The sequence below is a fragment of the Parasteatoda tepidariorum genome, chromosome X1 (assembly GCF_043381705.1).
Source record: "Parasteatoda tepidariorum isolate YZ-2023 chromosome X1, CAS_Ptep_4.0, whole genome shotgun sequence".
Lineage (NCBI taxonomy): Eukaryota > Metazoa > Arthropoda > Arachnida > Araneae > Theridiidae > Parasteatoda > Parasteatoda tepidariorum.
Window position 1 is genome coordinate 66,052,850 of NC_092214.1, and position 20,817 is coordinate 66,073,666.

The 20,817-nt window shown below is 24.6% G+C and overlaps 1 protein-coding gene across 4 annotated transcripts in view; it reads right to left on the reverse strand.

Annotated features, from left to right (window-relative positions):
• The window catches only part of LOC107437115 (hepatocyte nuclear factor 6), a 93,685-nt gene that overhangs the window by 63,420 nt on the left and 9,448 nt on the right, over nucleotides 1-20,817 (reverse strand). For all 4 annotated transcript variants that reach the window (XM_016049013.4, XM_071187812.1, XM_071187813.1 and 1 more), the window contains exons 2-3: nucleotides 5,362-5,436; nucleotides 1,619-1,684 (exon numbers count right to left, since the gene is read on the reverse strand). In XM_016049013.4, the coding sequence (XP_015904499.1) occupies nucleotides 1,619-1,684; nucleotides 5,362-5,436 (141 nt within the window). The remainder of the gene's footprint in view (nucleotides 1-1,618; nucleotides 1,685-5,361; nucleotides 5,437-20,817) is intronic.

Here is a 20,817-nt window from a genome sequence, read left to right on the forward strand (position 1 = left end):
ATATAAAAATACCAAATGACGCGCTTTTCCTACATCGTGTTTTCCTAGTAACAGATCGATACCTCTTATTTATCTTGTTTTCAAGCTTTGTTTAGAATAGAATAAGTCGCTTACGAAAAAAAATCATTACATTTTAAAAAAGCACTAATAAAATATTTTCGATAACATATTTTGACGGTAGTTAAAATTGTGTAAGAAAAAAGAAACCTTCAATGCTTAGAGAGCTTTACAATTTGAGTTGTATCAAGTAGATGATTCCCAATATTTTTTGTTTCGTTATACAATAATATTGTTTAGTTTAAATGCATATAATAAAACTTTTAAAAAAAAGTAGAAAATATCTTAACTGTTGAAATGTGAAATTTTTAAAGAATCAGGGGGCAATTTTATGATAAATTAAGAAAAATAATTCAATCGATAAATCAAAATGGAAGATAAAAAACTATTTCTTTCTTGCAGTAAAATTTTGCATGATTATTCAAACAAATAATTTCTCTTGCATGATTCCATATTCAAAATCAAAAATTCTTAGCTTGTGACATTTGTCTTTCTTGGCCTAAAAATTAAAATAACTCTTTGCCTTTTTTTTCAGTACATTAATATTCCTTATATCATTTGAGAATATCAATAGAAAAATAACAATTAATCGAAGACTCATAAAAAAAAGAAAATATGAAAAACTTAAAAATAAAAAAAAGTAAAATAAATTAGTGAAAAGGAATATTTCACAACCAATCAAAACCTCAATTTGATCTAGTTTTTTTTTACACTTATTTTATAAAGACAGGTGGCTAAAAGTAGTATTTTTTTTTTTATAATTTTGTAAACTTACACTCATTTAATGTATTTGTAATTAAATAAAAATATCTAAAAAACTCTGTTTCTTCTTCTTTTTTCTACTGAAGGATTAAATTGAAGGCCTCAGAAACAGTATTTCCATTTTCAACGAGATGAAAGATTTTGAAAATAATGTAATATAACGTAGATTTTTTTTAAGAAGATGATGTTTTCAGTACATTAATATTCTTTTTCAGAAGATGATGTTTTTCAGTACATTAATATTCTTTATATCATTTGAGAATATCAATATAAAAATAACAATTAATCGAAGACTCATAAAAAAAAGAAAATATGAAAAACTTAAAAATAAAAAAAAGTAAAATAAATTAGTGAAAAAGAATATTTCACAACCAATCAAAACCTCAATTTGATCTAGTTTTTTTTACACTTATTTTATAAAGACAGGTGGCTAAAAGTAGTATATTTTTTTTATAATTTTGTAAACTTACACTCATTTAATGTATTTGTAATTAAATAAAAATATCTAAAAAACTCTGTTTCTTCTTCTTTTTTCTACTGAAGGATTAAATTGAAGGCCTCAGAAACAGTATTTCCATTTTCAACGAGATGAAAGATTTTGAAAATAATATAATATAACGTATATTTTTTTAAGAAGATGATGTCCTCAAATTCGTATTAAACAATGTAGAAAAATGAAACTTTATTTAAAGCAACGTTAAAGTGCTATAAGACAAAAGTATAAAATAAATGTCTTCCTGCATTGTAATTGGAGCAATTAACTCCTTAAGTCTAAAAACAAAAATCTTTATACACTAACCTGGCTCTGTATTGCATCTGAATATTGATCTATTGATATCTGTATTGATTGACACTGTAGTTGCATCTGAAATATATTGTATCCTATATTAAATGATGCAATATGCGTTTTCACTTGTACATAAACTACTTAGCTCTTAAAAAAAATTGTGGTAAGGTAGCGAGCTGCTACAAAAATATAACACTTTTTAAAGAAAAATAGCAATATTATCTGTTTGATTTAATGCATTAAAATCATAAAGAATATTAAAAAAATAATGTTTCGTTAACATTAAGTTTATAAATACCATATTATTTGATGCTATAGTTATGTTATCACAATGAAAATATTAGCAAAACTTTTATAAACTGCTATTGAAATTACAATTTTTGTGCATCTAATACGGTGTTAACAATAAAATTCTGATACGTTTAAGAGAAAAGCAATAATGATAACATGGTAAAATACGAATACTAACTAAACTTTGAAATCTTTTCGAAAAATGATTTTCAGAAAAAAATTAGAAAATATTAGATGTTTAGAAAATTTTTTAGTTTAATAAGTAGAAATAATTTTTACTGTTTGATAAATCAATTCGAAACATTTTCCAAAAAAAATAATGTAAAAACTCCTTAAATTTAACGCGAAATTAACTTTATATTAATAAGACAAGATGAAAAAATTTTGATTTTAAAATTAATTTTAACTAAGTTTAAAATTACTTAAATTTTTTTTTAGATTTTTAATTACATTTAAAAAAACACTATAGAGTAAAATTAGGAAGGAGGAGCATGATTCGTCCCTTCAAATTACTCCTAACTATCTAACTTAGTAGTGTCTACACTTATTTCCTGACCAATTTTTTTTTCATTTTAACAATAACAGTAATATAGCAATTATAATAGGAGAAGCCGTTTCTTAATTCCTCAAAACTAAATTTAATACAGCATCTTTAATTGAAAGGTAAAATAACTCAAAAGGAGAAGAGATTGAAAAAAATATATTTTGAAATATTTTCATGGTGATATTTGATAAACACTTAAATTATATACATAAAATAATACACATAAAGTAAAATAATACACATAAAATAATACATATAAAATAATCATAAAATAATACATGTAAAATAATCATAAAATAATACATATAAAATAATCATAAAATGATACATATAAAATGATATATATAAAATAAATAAAATTATAAAAAAATATATAAAATTAATCTTAAATGGTAATAATAAAAACTTTTACACCTTTTAAAAGCTTCTTATAATCTAAAAAAAGGCATGTTTAGAACAAAAAGCATCGATTTCAAATGAGCGAGCATTCATTCTGAAAAGCGGAGAAAGCAAGCTCAATTTTTCCGCGCTCCCGCTCACTTCTCATGAATATCTCAAAAGCTTCCTTTTAATTGATCCTTCCACTCAAGGTCAAGGTTGGGTGGCATTGATTTGTTTTCCTCTCGCACCCCCTCGTTGAAAGGAGACGGCGACCACGCCACATCATCAATAAATACCTTCCCCATGCCTCTATCAAAAAGCATAGCGAAACTTTGACAGAGTTCATTTCATTTACGATATGCTTAACGGGAGAGTATGAGTACCCATAGTAATATACCTATCAACATAACATATTAATCTAATTACATGCAACCTATTTTTGATACAGCATTTTCTGAAAAAGAAATCTTATTTATTCCAATCTCTCCTACATATAGGCGTAGAGTATAATAAAAATTATAAGGACAAAATGAAGAAATTGCTTTGCTTCATTTCGTACACTCCCAATTTATTAGATAAATTGCAGAAAAATATTTAACGATGTACTAGCACAATCATTTAATGAAACTCAAAAATTTTAAAGTAGTATTTGTTAGAGTTAAAAAAAAAAATTGTTTTTTTATGAAGAAAAAAAAAAGATGTTGTATAGCAAATTGCACTTAATTGTTTTACTTGTTACTTTGTGGGAAATGTTCCAGCAGTTATTAGATAGCCTTTTACATCCACAAAACATTATATATATATTTTCAAAATAAAGTTAAATTATTCTTAAACTATTCTTTAATATATTCCTTTATTTATTAAAATAATACACATAGATGAAGTAATGTAATCATTTTTAAGACAAACTTTTTGCAACCGTTTAAGTAATGTTTAGAACGTGTATCAATTTTATTAGTTGTAACAACTGTTAAAGCTTTTCTATTTTTCTTATTTCGTTCAAATATATTTGACAGTTTCGAGCAAACATTTAAAATTATTGATAATTGTTAAAAGTAAAAAATTTTCAATCGCTGCATATCACACTATATATCATGTATATGTGTCATATATATGTTCGCTATACATCATCATATTTCAGTAAACCATTCACTATTTGCTCTTTATCATAGTTGATAATAATAATAATGATTTACTTCTAACTCGAATAGGTTGAATTAGTTCATTAATTCATCATTTTTTATTATTTATTACAGTTTTGCAATATTTTGTAGACTGATACGAAAAGTAAAATTAACGAAACTTTGCTTTGTTCTATTTGAAATTTTTTTTAATGTAATACAACGTAATCCTTTCTTAAAACCTAGTCTTGACTTTTCAGGCTTAAAAAGTTTTAATTATCAGCCAAACACTTGATTAATTAAATTTAAAAGAAATAAGGAAATAAGTACTTAAAAAAGTTCTGTACAATTTTTGAGAACATTAATGGGTTCTGAAGGAAATTTAGCATAATATGTAATAAGTCATTGTTATTATTGATATCTTTGAAAATTCAGTCGTCTATTCAGAAATATTGTTTCCTAAAATCATCTTTTAAAAACGTATTTACACTGTAATTAGTTTGAGAGAATAGAGGGAAATAAAAAAAAGTGTTCATTATTATTCCATAGAAACATAAAGAGTAAGAATTGTGATTATTCTGGAAATAAAGCTGGACTTGAGCCATATGGGAATGAGTCAGCATATTCTCATGATTAGCTCAAGTGAACAAGATTTGCAGCAGCACAAACTGACATATACCCAACTATATATTTAAAATAAGAGTGAAATAGGAAACTGGAATGAATCTTTGAGTACATTTTGATTAATTAGCCAAATAATAATATACGCAGCCACACATTCAGTATACATTTAATACGAGAAATACAAATAGAAAAACTTCTAAATGTAATTCTATACGGGATAGCATATAATCACTTGAATATCTTATAGCATTATACAAAATTATGTAAATATATCAAACGCTTAAAATCCTGCACAAATATATATATATAAATAGAGATAGATAGATAAGCACACAGGATAAAATAATAAATATAAAGATTTGATTGGAAATATGTATTTGATAGAAGGAGAAATAGACTTAAATTACTGAGAATTTAAGGACTGATAAAGTTTTAATTTAAGTATGATTGTCAACCATAGCATTACATAATGGTAAAGCTTTTTAACTCTTTTAAACGGTTCATTAAAAGTATTATTGCAAACAGTTATTGGTATTTAAGACAAAGATTCAAGCTTTGAATATAAACAACCTTAAAATTAATTAAAAAAGAAATATGAAGAAACATAATTTTAAAAGACAGTTTTGCTACGGAATAATATCTATTATTTCTGTAAAAGTATCCATAGTCAGAAACAGTGAACTTTTTATTTTCTTTGTGTGATTAAGTTTTGGTCAATATTAAGATATACTAATTTCATTTGAATATTCTAAAACTACTTGTTTCTTAATCTTAGATTAGGGTATTTGTCCTACCTGTGGACGTGGAAGGGCAGGAGGAAGAAGAGGTGGGTTGCCGATCCAGTAACATTCGGGAAAAGGAGCCTCCTTCTGCAAGGGTAAGAGAAAACAAAAGAACACAAAATCACTACCAGGACAACCCAAAACTAAAAACAAGGATTACAACAAATGCAAAAATCATGCTGCTTGTGGACAATATAGGTTTAAATAAAAAGGTTAAATATAGCATACATAATGAACAAGGAAATAAATACATAGAAATAAAAAAATAGGATTTTTTTTAATGTGTAGGTATACATTAAATATCAGACAAACTTATAAATGATAGAAAACAAATTTTTATTTAAAAAAAAATATTCGAGCTAAAGATAAGCATTAAGAAACTGAACTTATAAGTTCTACAACAGAATTAAGTAACGAATTACATTTAAATATTAATTTTACCATTTTTGGCAATTGTTTCAAACAGATTATAAAATTAAGCAGTTTAAATAATTAGCTAAAAAAATAACGGATATAGTTGAAGCCTTTCATATATTAAAAAGGAGATTTAAATAACATTAGCATACACATTTTTAGCAAGATTAGCTTTAATATATTTTAGACAAAAAAGATTATTTCAGTATACATACACATTAACAAAATCCTTGAAGTAGATATCTTATATCTTTTAAAAAATATATTAATATAAAATTCCTTAAATGTTTTAGCTTGTGATGAACATTTTGTGTAGAATGATTAAAAGTTTATTAATGATAAAATAAAAATGAATACATAAAAATAGATAAAATACAAAATAATATGTCACATAAATTTCAAACGACAAGCATTGAATAAAAGGATTTAGCAATGAATAAAAATACATAAGCTGTGCCAAAAGCTATCTACATTATTGAATATACATGCAAAAAAATTTAAACATCAAGATAAAATAGCTACGCCTTTGAATGATATAAAAATATAGACCATTAAATATTTTTAGATTAATTATCAGGAAATTTCTTTCACATGAAAATTTTCAGTTTAGTTAACAGGACTGAGCGAAGAACTGATCTTATTCCTAAATTTTATAAATTCAAGCTCAGCATCATCATTACCCTTTTGAGCAAAATAAAGCAAAAGAGATAAAGGAAGGTAAATTGAAATTTGTAAAACAAAACAACCAATAAATTAAAAGAGAAAATAAAGAGCATGAGTTACAATATATTTAACAAAAAATTTTATTAAAATAATATATAAGCATTTATATAATATATTAAGCATTTAAATATATCTATTTAATTGAATTATTTATAAACAGAGGTGCTTTTAAAATTCGGCCAAAAGTTAGCTTACTATTATTTAGGCCGAAAACAATTAGACAATCATAAATATTAATAACAACCTGAAAAGACAAATAGAATTTCCCAACAAATTAATTATTATTTAAGAAAATTTAACTAAAATATTGTTTTGTTCCGTCTGAAACAATTCATATGAAAATTTAAAAAGTATTAAAATTAAAAACATGAGATCAAAATTCAAAAAAATTTTTTTTTTCTTCATAAGCATACAGAATAAAATAAATAAGTCTAAGGCTTTAAAAAATTTATAAAAGTATTATATTACTATTTCAATTAACTACAAATAATTACTGTTGCGCATTCAATCATTGTCCCTTAATTTAGTATTTGAAAAAAAAAAGAGGATCGAAAGCTTTCATTTCTACTCATACAAAACAAGATTTTTTTTCTCTTCATGATTTAAGCTTACTAGCAAAATTTTTATTTTTATTAAAGAATGAAATGATTTTAAAGTTAAGAAGTATGTAACTTATAGAAACTAAATATAACATAAAACTTGATTTTTTTGCTTTTTTATTATGAATTTGTTTGAGCTAACTGAGAAATTAATCCAAAGTTTTTCTGAAAACTTTTAGGACTATGTAGGCAAACTTAATTTTTGAATGAACTGAATAAATGAAAGATCTATTTTCATTAATTAAACAGAAGTGCTAAAAATTTTTTAACCTCTTTCAGTAATCAAATCTTGTATGATATCGCTTTCATTATAAAAAAATTCTATAATTAATCTACAAAATTTGGTGAATAAATGAAATAGTTTTAACAACTTTAAGGTAATACCTAAAGTACAAAAACCAAATTAACCTCATATAGCAAATAGCTATGAAAGCTATTTGCTATATGAGGCTAGCTATGAGGCTAGCTATATGAGAAAGCTATTTGCTATATATAGCTAGCTATGAAAATTAATACAATTAATAAAATGCTTCAAAAACTATTAAATATTTAACTGAGTATGATTAATATTTAGAACCTTAGGATAACTTCCATGCTCTTTGAAATTGAAAGGAAAGCAATTGAATAGATAGATTTATTTTAAAAAGCAAAGCTATACAATTATGAATGATTTTTATATAGATATATATATACATTTGTAAGAATAAGCGACTTTACATTTACTCTACTGAAATATTCTATTATTGAAGAAATGATAATTTAAGGACTAAAAATATATTGATAGTTTATTTTGAAAAAAAAAGTTTCTGCCTAAAAAGTTCTGCCGTTTAACATTACTCTGAAATTTATTGACTTTTGCAAGTTCAGTATAATATTTAATTATGAAATCAAAAAACTTTAAATAATGACTAAGTATCAAGTATAGGAATCAATTAAAAATGCATGCGTAAATAATTATTCAAACTGATTTAAGCTTATAAATTAAAGCTAGCCGGCCAGGTAGCCGAGTGGTTAGCGTGCCTGACTGCGAAGCCAATGGCTGCGGGTTCAAATCCCGGTCTGGGCATGGATGTTTCTCTCTCTGTTGTCTTCTGATGAGTGAATGTATAAATGTGGCCCACCCTATGAACGGGTATTTGTAGTAGTGTGGCGTGGGTAATGTTGCTCGCCTCCGTGACTTTGGTTCACAGGTGCCCACTGGGTAACGATAAATGAGCAACACTTCCGGCATCTTCTAAGGCGAAGAACGAAAGTTCAGTGTCAGCCGTTATTAAAAAAAAAAAATTTAAACTTTAATTGACTTAGTCACTTAGTTAGTAGACACAAAACGTGCTGATACGGATTCAATGAATTGTTCGATGATAGAGATACAAAAGATAAAACTAAATAAACTTTTCGAAATCTTAGAAAAATTATTTATATAAAAATAAGATGTTAGTACATAACATAAAGGAAAAATTATTTAAGCATTAAAGAACTTAACAATAAAGAAATTCATATCACGACTTAAAAAAGAATAATTGAAAATTTTTAAAAAGCTGAAAAACTTATAAGCAATTTTGTCTATAGCCATTCTGTATTTACTTATAATTAAAATATTTATAAGTTCAATTAAAACAATAATTTAGTTTGGTAATATTATATTTTACCAAAATGGGTTGAATCTTAGACGAAAATTTAATCAAAATAGTAACACACGAAATGCAAATATATACTAAGAAATTGAAATAAATTCAAATACTGTTTGGGTTGCTAAAGTTATGAAAAATATTTTACGAAAACATTACAATGAACAACACAACCTTGATAGCAAAACGTACGCAACTATGTATTTAATTTCTTCAACATAATTTATTACTTTACATAAAAAAAATAACTTGCTTGCTCTACATCATCTAAACTCCTAATGCAAAATAAAATAAAAGAACATCAAAAATCTTCACACCTATTATGATCAAGTACAATATAGCTGCCAACTTTTACGCATTTTGCGTAAGATTTTATTTTCATACTTAAGATGGTAGTAAAATGTATGCATTATGTTTATTTCTCAGATTTATAAATTTAATTTCAAATGATTTTGATCACCAATGCATATAAATAAACTAATATATATATATATATCAAGATCTAACAAACTAAATAATATTTTTCTGTATTTAACTGTAATTCAACTTCGATTTTACTACCACTTGGGAAAATCCTCCTCGAATAGATAAAAAGTTGGCAGGTATGTAATTTAAATGATAGATTTGAAAAATTAAAATAAACAAAAAATGCAGAACAAACACAAAAGCTAAGATAAAAAGCACAATATTGAAGCTAATGAATATTAAAAATACATTTAATAGCACACAGAAAGAATGAGAAGAAATACGAACGAGCAAAACACAGAGCATGCTATATATAATGATCAAAGGAGAGTTTACTAAAATGACACAAACATGCTTGAAAAGATTGAAAGATAATTTTCAGTTAAGAAATCTTGTTTAGTTTATAGTTAAAATATTTTTTAAAGTAGCTAACCAAAAACAGACATTCTAACGATGAAAACATTTTATTTAAAAGCAATGTAAGAAAACTTCAAAGATTTCCTATTTTAGAAATATATCTTAGCTTTAAAATATCAAACTCTATATTCTATGCATCAATTTCTGTAACATTTAATTTGTAAAAAGATAATAATTTTAAAACGGTAAAATATAATAACATTTTTGAGGATTTTATAATTTATTTAAATTATATTTAACTTTCTGAAAGTTCTTTAATAAGAAAGTAATCTAAAAATAAACTAAATGTCTTTAAGAAAGTATTGAGGTAAACTTCAGTTATATTTTAATGAACCGTTATTACTTAATTAATTGAAATTTATTGAAGTGCCACTTAAATGAAATTATTTTGAATATAAGAAAAACAACTAACATTCACAAAAATTCGATTTCTAAACTCAGATTAAACAAGCTATGTCTTTAAGAGATAACGCAGATAATTTAGATAACGCAGAGGGAAAAAATAGCAGGAAAAATTTCTATGGGGAAAAATGCATAGTTAGTTTCCATTATTTTAAGCAAATATATATTGATCTGTCTACATACCGAAAATAATAACAATATATGAGAATCCATAAAATATGAAAATTTCAGAAATTTTTTTTAAGGAAATGAAAAAAAAAATTAAGTAGAAAGATAAAGTTTATTCTTATATTTCTTAACATTTGCCATAACCATAATTCATAAATTTCCAAATTTCCAACTAAATTTTTCAACTCTCCCAAAGCTGTTTTTCTCCATTTTCGCTATTCACAGCCTCATTATTATAAATATTACTAGAAGTAACATAGCAGCAGATATGAATATTTTGCTGAAGGTCCCTGTTACTCAAAATTGAATTTTCAACTATTTAAGAACTTAATAACCAGTACTAAACATAATCACTAGACTCACATAAAAACTCATTACATATACTCACTTTTTATTTTATTTTGAGATTAATAAGGAAGTTAGAATAAAAGATAGAAAATAATATAGCTATATGAAAGCCTCATGGCGTATTTTAAATTTTATGATGCCAGCAAAATGGATATTTGTTAAAACTACCCAGGGCTAAACCTTATCTATTCTAATAATGAGTAAGCATAAAATACAGTTAAAGAAAATATACTCTAATAAAAATTGAACTGGAATTTTTCTCAACATAATAAGAAGTTTAATAAAATATTATTGAATTATATAAAACCAAAAAAAACAAATTTAACGGCGAATTCCTTGAAAATATAAAATACAAAAGCAGAAATGAAAACATTTGATTCCAACTCAGAAAGTACACAGTTTCAGCTATTCAATTTTCAAATAATTTTAAGAAGCGTGTGGTGGAACAGTTGACTAATAAAATTAATGCCAACTAATAACTAAGTTACATAATTATCCACCTAAGCGTGTTTTTTATGGATTGGCATACATTTTTTAATGGATTCAGCACGTTCGAATATAGATGGGTTGGTCAAATTTGGCAAAGATGACAGAAATAGTTTAATCTCATGAGTGGTTAGGATTTGAAGGTCGGTTTTTGTTCTGCTCTTCAGGTTATATCTCAGTATTAAATGTATCGATTCAGAAAACTTTTTTATACAGTTATATCATTGAGCTAAAGATAATTAAGAATTGGAAAATAATTTTAAATAAGTTTTTATCAAATCCAAATATCGAATTCCTTTATTTATATTTAAATTTTTCTTTATTTCAATTAATAAATAAGTTTTTAAATCATTTCTTTCTTAGTACAATATTGATTTCAAAATTAAGAAACAATATAAAAGTTTGTGATGTTATGAAATAGTACTTGAGAAAAAAAAATTTAAAAAAAAGGGGGGGAAGCAATTAGTTTTTTAAGCAAAAGACGCACATCTAGAAAATAACACATCCTATAGTAGTGCAAAAAATTTCCAACAACTGATTGAAAAATTTAATATTGAATTGAATATTGATTGAATATTTAATTAACAAACTTTTAGACTGATAATATATGTGGGTCTACAAGTTACAAAAGTTTATACTCAAGAAGTAATTGAATCGTTTACTTAATGACGGAGATGCGGTGAAGAAATTTGGTTTTTCTACAATTTTTGAGCAAACTGAATCTTAATACGCTTAAGAAAATATATGCTTTTTTTGTCGAATTTCGCAACATAATTCATAGCTAAAATTCATTTTACAGCAATAAAGAAGGAAACGTAGTGCTTTAAGAAGAAACCCAATCACTAGTTCTGTTGCAACTTCATTGCTCGAAAACCACAAGGCAACATACTGTAAAACATTTATTTAATTTATAGATTCATTACAGTTATTTTTTAATTTCGTAATTTGCCTATGCATAGTTCTTACTTTTATATTTGCTGTAATAAACTTTTGTAATAAAATGTATCATGCTGCCTCTCCCCTTATCCATAATTTACTTAAGAAATTACGCAATATTAATTTAGAAACATAGCAGTTAAATTTTTTTTCTGAAGCTGAGTGCAGTTACCTACCTACTCATACTGAAAATCTGAAAATTTAAAATCTTGTCTCCATAATTTGTATCTCCAGTTTTTTGTGTATTAATTCAAAAACTTAATTATAAATTTATTGTAATTTTTTCTTTCATATAAGGATAGTAAAATCTCTTTCATTTTTTAATAGTGACTATAAATGAAATTTTGACTAACTATAAATATAAATGAAAAAAAATGAGAAGTATGGCAAAAATGAGAAAAATTTTCCTTGCAATAAGGTATGTTTCTACACAATTCTATAAATAATTGAGGAGTAGGAGGGTAGCATTTAATTGAATACGAGAAATAAATAATATTAATAATTTCTAAATTACATAAATAATAAATAATTAATAAATAATTGACAAAAACCTAGACTAACTATCAAAAAATTATGCTTTTTCGCATAATTTTTTTTTCATCATGTGTTTTATATTATATATGGAACAACTTTTATGCTTTTAAAGTTTTCTTATTAAGTCTTGTTGAACATAAAATTACTAATCAGCTTTCTCTCTGATTCACATTATTTAATTATTCAGTTTCATATCAAAATTTGATATGAAACCATATCAAATTTTGTTTAATTAATAATTAAAATTAAGTCATATTATAATAGTCAATATAAAGTAGTCTATATAGTCAATATAAGTCATATTGTAAAGAATAAGTCAAATTTATTAAACAAAATGAAACAATCTTAACTTACGAACTCACCACTACTAGTTGTTTAGCTGTTTAAATTATTTAATAGTACTTTTTATATTATGAAGTATTTATACGTCATGAACTTTTATTAACAGAATATTCTTAATAGTCAAGGTAAAATAAAAACATTAAAGTAAAAAGATAGGTAAAAAAAACCTAATGTGTTAAATTATACAGAGTTTTTTAGTACATAACTTATTTATATACATTTATTCAATAATTATCATAGTTAATTATTTAACTGACTAGATGATTTTTAAGTGATCCACTATCGTTTACTTTTAGCATTGATATATGCCAGACTGTAAAGCTTAATCACGTGCATAAAAATCTTAAAAATATTGGCAAGCACGCATTTATTACTTTTTTTATATGTAAATTTAACAATTATTATTTATTTGAGTATTGATATTTGTATGTGAACATAATTCACCAATTGTAAAGTTTGGGATGTTAATTAGATAACGATAAAACAAACCCTTTTAAAACGGAATATATTATTATAAATATGAAATACTACTGTAAATATTAAAAATCATAATTTTCCACAATCCTACATTTTTTGAAAAATGCTTTGTATTTGAGGTNCGGCTTTTCTTGCTTATAAAGCGAAATTAGAAATTAAATAAATTATGAATTAAATTGGAAAATAAAGAAAACGGGAAAAGGGTCAATTTTTAAAAAGAAGGAAGGAAAAGTTAATAGGCAAAAGAAATAAAAAAGAAATTGGTATTTAAAAACATTTTTGAAGATACCAGAAAAACCTCACTTTAAAGACTGCCGAAACGAAAATCAAACGAAATTTAAAATCAATGTCAATAGGTTCTTTAATTTAAAATCCAAAAATAGGTCAAATTTTGAGTTTGAGTTAAAACAAGTGAAGATGGAACAAGAAAAAAATTATGCTTTTTCGCATAATTTTTTTTCATCATGTGTTTTATAACATATATAGAACAACTTTTATACTTTTAAAGTTTTCTTATCAAGTCTTGTTGAACATAAAATTACTAATCGGCTTTCTTTGTAATTCACATTATTAAATTAATCTAAATTATATTTATTAAAACAGTAATTCCTTTTGCACAGAAGCACTTTCATTAAGTAACAGCGTAATTAGCGGCATATTATTTAATCATAAAAAAATCAAAAGAGAAACATGAATTTTCCCAAATAAAAATCAATAAATCATCAAGACATAATTAATTGTGAGTCGAATGTTAAAAATAATATATGGAGATATAAATTTACATAAAATGAAAAGATAGTACTCATTATTTCAATTTCTTTTAAAAATGCAAAGATTATTCAAAATATAAAAAGGGAACCAAAAAGTTGGTTTGATGAAGAATGTAAAATATAGATAAAGAAAGAAAACTTAAGATAATAGACTATTAATACAAATAATATTAATCAGTTATAACAAGGAAAAACTAGCATTACATAAAATAAGTTTGACAAATAATAGGAGAAATTTTTTTTATTGAAGACAAAAACCTAGTTGGCACAGGAGACATTAATAGAATTAATTCAAAGTGAATTTTGATACAAAGATAAGTGTAAGAGATACTCTGGTCAAACAAGACTTAAATTCTTATTTATGATCAGACGGAGATATTTATTGGATACATTGCTAGAGTATTTCGAAAGCATTTTGAGCAAATGTGAAACTAATAGCATGGCTGAAATTAGGTATGCCGATCGTGAAATTCAAAATAATTGGAATATGATATCGTAGAGCTTTGGGCAATCGAAAAGGCCATAAAGTGATTACGAAATGGGATAACTCCTAAAGAAGATATGATTTGAACCTAAATGAATAAAGTACTGTAACTGAAAACTGTCCGAGGTAGGAGGGTAGCATTTAATTGAATACGAGAATTTAAGAAGAAAATGGGAACTAGAGAACGAATCAATTATACAAACAATACTTAAGAAAGAAAATATCTTTTCAAGCAGTAAAAGAATTTCTCAACAGAGTTAGAAAAGATTTACATGCCAATGATAATCGAATAGGCACTAACAAGTAAATACGTCTTTAAGGATTTCAGTTTTTAATGATTTAAAATGCAGTTTCATTTTTTTCAATTCTGGCCATACTGTTTTTCTGCTATAATAATTTAAAAAACTTAGAAATGTACACTTAACAAATTAATCACAGCAATTATGTAATAGACTAACATAATTACTTAGAGCATTCAACATATTATATTTGATACACGTTCCATGAAGTAATAGTTCCATGTAATAATATTCATGATTCTGTATGAAATTATTCTAACTATTTCTATTCATCATAATTCAATCATCATTAGAACTATTTCTAAAGAGTTATATCAGAATTAATAAATTGCTTTAATTATGCTCTTATACTAATAAAAAATGTTTAAAGTGTAAAGGAATAAAAGAAAACAACTTATACCGACCTATATCTCTATTTTATGTTTTTATTTTAACTACACATTTAAATTGTTCCGGAAAAAATATAATCTCTTATTATTCCTCTACTTTTCACTCCATGAGGCTAGGAATCAACTTCTTTCGAAATAACAATTTCATTTAAATTCTTACGGTGAATTAATATTTTACCTTTGACTGCGGGAAAAATTTAAGAGACAGCTTTTAATAGATTCCACTTAAGAGATATCTAGATATATTCAAATTTCACTGCTTATCTTACTCTTAATTTTAATGAAACTAAATCACACTCTAACACTATTTAAACAAAATAATTTACAAAAAAAATGATAAAAAATAATTTTCAAAGTGTAGTTATTGAGCAAAAAATAAGATGCAGCTTTGTTAAAAATGGCATTTTCTCAGACGCATAAAGATTTTGTAGCTTTTTTTCCTTGTTCAACGATAGAAGCAATTTAAAAACGATATACATTCTTTCAACAATTCGTTAAAAGTAATTTTCATGTAAAATTTATATAATCAAGTACATAAATTATAAATTCCTTCACACAATCATAACATAATTAAATTAGTGATTATACATTAATAACATAATGGATCGTACATACATTTTTAACATAGTGGATCGTAGTGAGTTTCACGTAGGGAGTTATAAGTATCAAAAATAGTAACTAATAAGTAATAACTAGTAAGCTATTAAGTAATACTAAATAAATATTAAAAATAGTAGCTAAAATAAATTCTTAAAATGTACAATAAATTACAAAGAAATGCGAAACACATTTGGTAATGTTTAAAGTGGCGAATATGTAATTAATATATTTCCAAAAAATTTTGGGTATGTAATTTTTTTTATTATTATTAGAAACGGGAGGATGAGATGAATAGTTAGTAAATTTTTAAGGATATTGAAATGATGTTCAAAAAAATTTCAAAGCAGTAATATTCATATAATCCCACATACTTGTGTTATAAGCTTGTCAAATAAAATAAAGATTTTTATTTACTCTACAGGGCAAAATCTTTGAAATCTGAACACAAAAATATTTTGAATTATGATATATTTTAACATTCTCATAATATAATAGCGTTTTAAATATTAAGAAAAAAAAAGCCGTGAATACTACCAATTTTAAAAAACAATTTTTTTATTTTATGTCTTTATTATTATTTTAAATTCATTCCCAAAGAAGATATTTTAGCATCCAAACATTTGTAATAATTATGGATGTAACGAATAGTAACTTGGCCAAGTTGCCGAATATTCGGCCAAAAAGATTGGCTGAATAGTAACATTTAATAAATATTATTGATGATTATTTATGAATATATAAATAAGTATAAATAGTTTTATATATAAATAAGTTTGGTCATTATTGAAAAATAGTCAAAACTTAGCTTTTTTATTGGTATGAGGTAATAGAAAAAAACTAATAAAATTTGAGATAAATGAAAAAAACTGAGTAACCGTAATAAGAAAAACTGAAGTGGTAAAGTTGGAAAAAAAAGAGAAATAGAAAAAATAATTTCCTATTAATTCTTAAAACAAAATTTTAATGCTAAAAATATTTTCAAGAAAAACTTTTTCCATACGAGTCTATCAGAAATGCTTTTAAAAATGCAATGCTATCATAAAAACGCCTATGAAAAAGATTATATATAAAAATAAAATAGAAAAAATAAAAATTGATCTTAATATTTGAAAGAAAATTTTGAAGTTAAACGTCTTAGTTTTTCAATTACCGTATTTTGAAGAAGAAAAAGGTGAAGAATATGTCGAATAGAAACCCTCTTAATTGCCCGCGTCATAATAAAAAAGTTTATAAAAACAAATGTTTTTAAAAAAGAAAAAGCTAGAAAGAAATCTAAACTTAAATTATTAATTTAAAAAAAATTTAAACGTTAAAAATCTCAATTTAACTTTTTCACATTGCCGTATTTATAGAAAAAAGTGGTCATACAAGATTAACGTTCATTAGAAACCTCTTGAAAAAGATTTTGTTTCATAATAAAAACGCTAATAAAAAGAAAAGTTAATAAGAAAAGTAAAAGATTACTCTTACTTCTGAAATGTAACTATAACGTTGAGAATTCCACTTTTTTAGGTTACTATTATTTGTCTTACCGTACAGGAAATAAATGACAATAAAAGAATTAAGTCTATAAAAAACGCTGTGTTAAAATGCTGCGCTATAATTAAAACAGAAGAACATCAAAAACAAAATTTAAAAAAATGTTTTGAAAAAAAATGACGAAATGGACTTGCCTGAATATAATTTAGAAAAATAAATCAGCAGTAAAAAAATTATGTTTCAGTACTATAAAGTAATCTAGTTTCAATTCCTCAGGTTTTACTTTTCCATTTGTCTTTCAGAACATAAATGAACTAGTTTCAGAACATGACAAATATATGTAAAAACCATTTCTAATAATGTATAGTAAAAAATACGATTTTAGATTTATTCTTTATTAAATCTTTTCAAATTCCTCACCCCCCCCCTAAAAAAAACTTTTTTTTTCGAAAAAATACTTTGCCAAATATTTCGTCTAACATTCGGCCGAATATCTTACTAAATATTCGATCAAAGAATATTTGGCAAAAGTGGTCGAATATTCGTGACATCCCTAGCAGTAATAATAATAATAATAATAAAACGGAAAAAAGTCGAACATTTAACCTTAAATCAAATCTAGCGTGAGGGCCCTTGATTATATTGCAAGGTTGACGTTACCAATTTTAGACATTAAATTCTGTGTAAAAATGTATTCTAAAAAAATAGTATAAACATGTTCTAGGTTGTAAATTAGTAATTTACCTGACACACAGAACATTTCAAATATGCATATTCATACTTAAAATACTTAACAAGGATACATGAAAAGATACAAATTATGCAAAATACTAAAATGATAAATGAATTGAACTATAAAATTTAAGATAACACAGCATCGCGTACGTAAAATCACTTGAGTATAAATTATAATGCAATAATTTATCTTTGGCCCTTTAAAAAATTCAGTAAAGCTATATTTTTTGACAAAAGAAAGAAAATGATCTTCAATTTAAAACATTCTTTTTCACGTTATCGCTGGGAAAATATAGCTTACGGAACTCAAATTGCACAGCTTCATGAAAATTAAATTGCATCTCAGTACACGAAAGATATAAAAATTGGTCGACAAAAGTACTATTATATCTTTCTTAGAGTATTAAAATACTTTAGCAAAACAATATTCAAGGGTAAATGTTACCAACATCGAAAGAATTATATTTATATATATTTATGAAAAAAGCATTTAAGGTGACATTACGTGATTGATTTAAGTTTTTTTTTTCTTTATAAAAAAATATTTTAACAGATTATCTTATCTTTTAGCTTGGATTATCTTTAAGCAGCTTAGAACTAGCTTATCTTTAAGCAGTTTGATACAGAAGTTATTCGATAAATTTAATACCAGCAAGTGCTGTACTCTGTGTCACAAAACTAAATTAGTGAAATAATTTTTGGTCGGAGAGGTTTCAAAAATCACAAATTTTAATAGCCAAAATCTCAACTAACAATAATATCGAAGTAGGCACTATGTTTTTCTTACATTTTACCTTATGCTAGAAAGGATTTGGATATAAAAATTATGTGATATGCAATTGACACTTCGGATACCTTCCTTGTCAATCCCAGGTCAGAGTAAAAGGGAGAGCTTGTGATACATCGCTTCGAGGCCTATGAGTCTCCAGAGAGTCCATAATGCCTAACGTGTCACATATTTATTCTAATTCGTATGAACGTTTATTTACGACATTCAATTTCTGAGGTACTTTCTTTCTCATCCTCATTCAATGTTTTCCGTAGGGTGATGTGCCCTGCTTGTCCTTTCTTCTTCATAAGTTAACTCTTTGGTTTATTTATAAGACTGCCCAACAATTTTTTATTGCAGCTTGTCCTACTTTTTTTTATTTTGATAGCCAAAATATACCAATCATATTTTTGTATTTTTTTCTCAAAAATCGCTATTCAATAGCTCTGATTAATGTTCCTTACAACGAAAATAAAATATGCTTTTCTTTATCAAGTATTTTCTTCGTTCGAAATTACAAAAAAAAAAAAAAAAAAAAAAAAAAAAAAAAAAAAAAGATTTATTGAAGAATTTTTAAAGAGCAAACTCCATAATTTATATCTTTTTTTAAATGGAAAGTAAGTATAATGGTTATATCTTTTTTGAAATGGAAAGTACCTAATTTTGAAATGGAAAGTAAGTATTTTTATCTGATAATATTATGTACTAAACTATTTTTCGAAATATATTGCAACCTATTATTTTTTTTAAAAGTGACAGCTGGCTGAAATGATATTTTAAATACTAACTACTAAGCTTAAGTAAATGAGTAAAAATTGTTTCTCTCACAATAGTTTTGCTTAAATATTATTTAATTCTTACCAAAATTATTTCAAATTTTTACGAAAAATCTTAACTTTTTTTTCCTAATCATAGATTTTATTAGGATTAAAATATTCAATTTTAAGTTTGCTTATAAATTACTCAGTAAATGAACTTAACGTACAAAATAATAATTGGAAAATATTAATGTCTAACTATTTTTTAAATTCATATAAATTAAATATTACAATGTAGGAAGATGTAATGTATTATAAAAATACAATCATAAATAAATAATTAAATAACATTTTAGAAATTTACTTTCAATTAAAAGTTTTCAAAATGCAGATTTTTGGAATACAGTTCTTCTATTCTCGTAAATATTCTTTAGCTTAGTTGTATTTTCCAAATTTATTAGCTGTTTTAGCTATAGAGTACAAATCCAATAATTTAAATTTTAAAAGTAGTCTCTATATTTTACATGTACAGAACTTGAAAAACTAAATTAAATTTATAAACTCTTTTGCGAATAACTTGTTTAAAAAAATATTAGCAAATAAATTTATCGAAAGAAACAAAAAAGCAATAAACTTAACACTTCTTTAAACACTTAGAAATTACTATTTTTAATTTCTTTTAAGACATTGTGCATCAATTTGTTTTTTTTTAACAAAATCTGAAACTTACGTTAAGGAAGGAGAGCATGTTTGGAATAATGCTTCGTGCATTAAAATTTAAAAAAAAAAAAAAAGAATGATTAATTGCTAGAAGAAAAGAAAACTTAAAAGATTAATATTAAATAAAGCTTTTATAAATGAAAATGAGGTAATTAGAATAATAATTGAAGACTTAATAGGTTACACAATACAAATAAATTCTATTTTCTCGATATTTACTCTTTTCCCGAATAACTCCTCCATATAATTATTTTTAACAATTCATATAACATTTTATGTAATTGTCTTAAATTATTTTGTTAAATAAACTGAGAAAAAAAAATTATGCCTTCTTTTTTATAAGAATGACACAAAAAAACCCTCATACAATAATTAAAACAATATAAGATATTTTTTTTCTTCAGTTTTTTGAAACTTAATTGAAGCTTAGAAGCTAACATTTGTTTACTTTTAATGTAAATGAAACTATACATAAACTTAAATAATAGACAAATACAAGCTCACAAATATTAATACTAAAATAAAC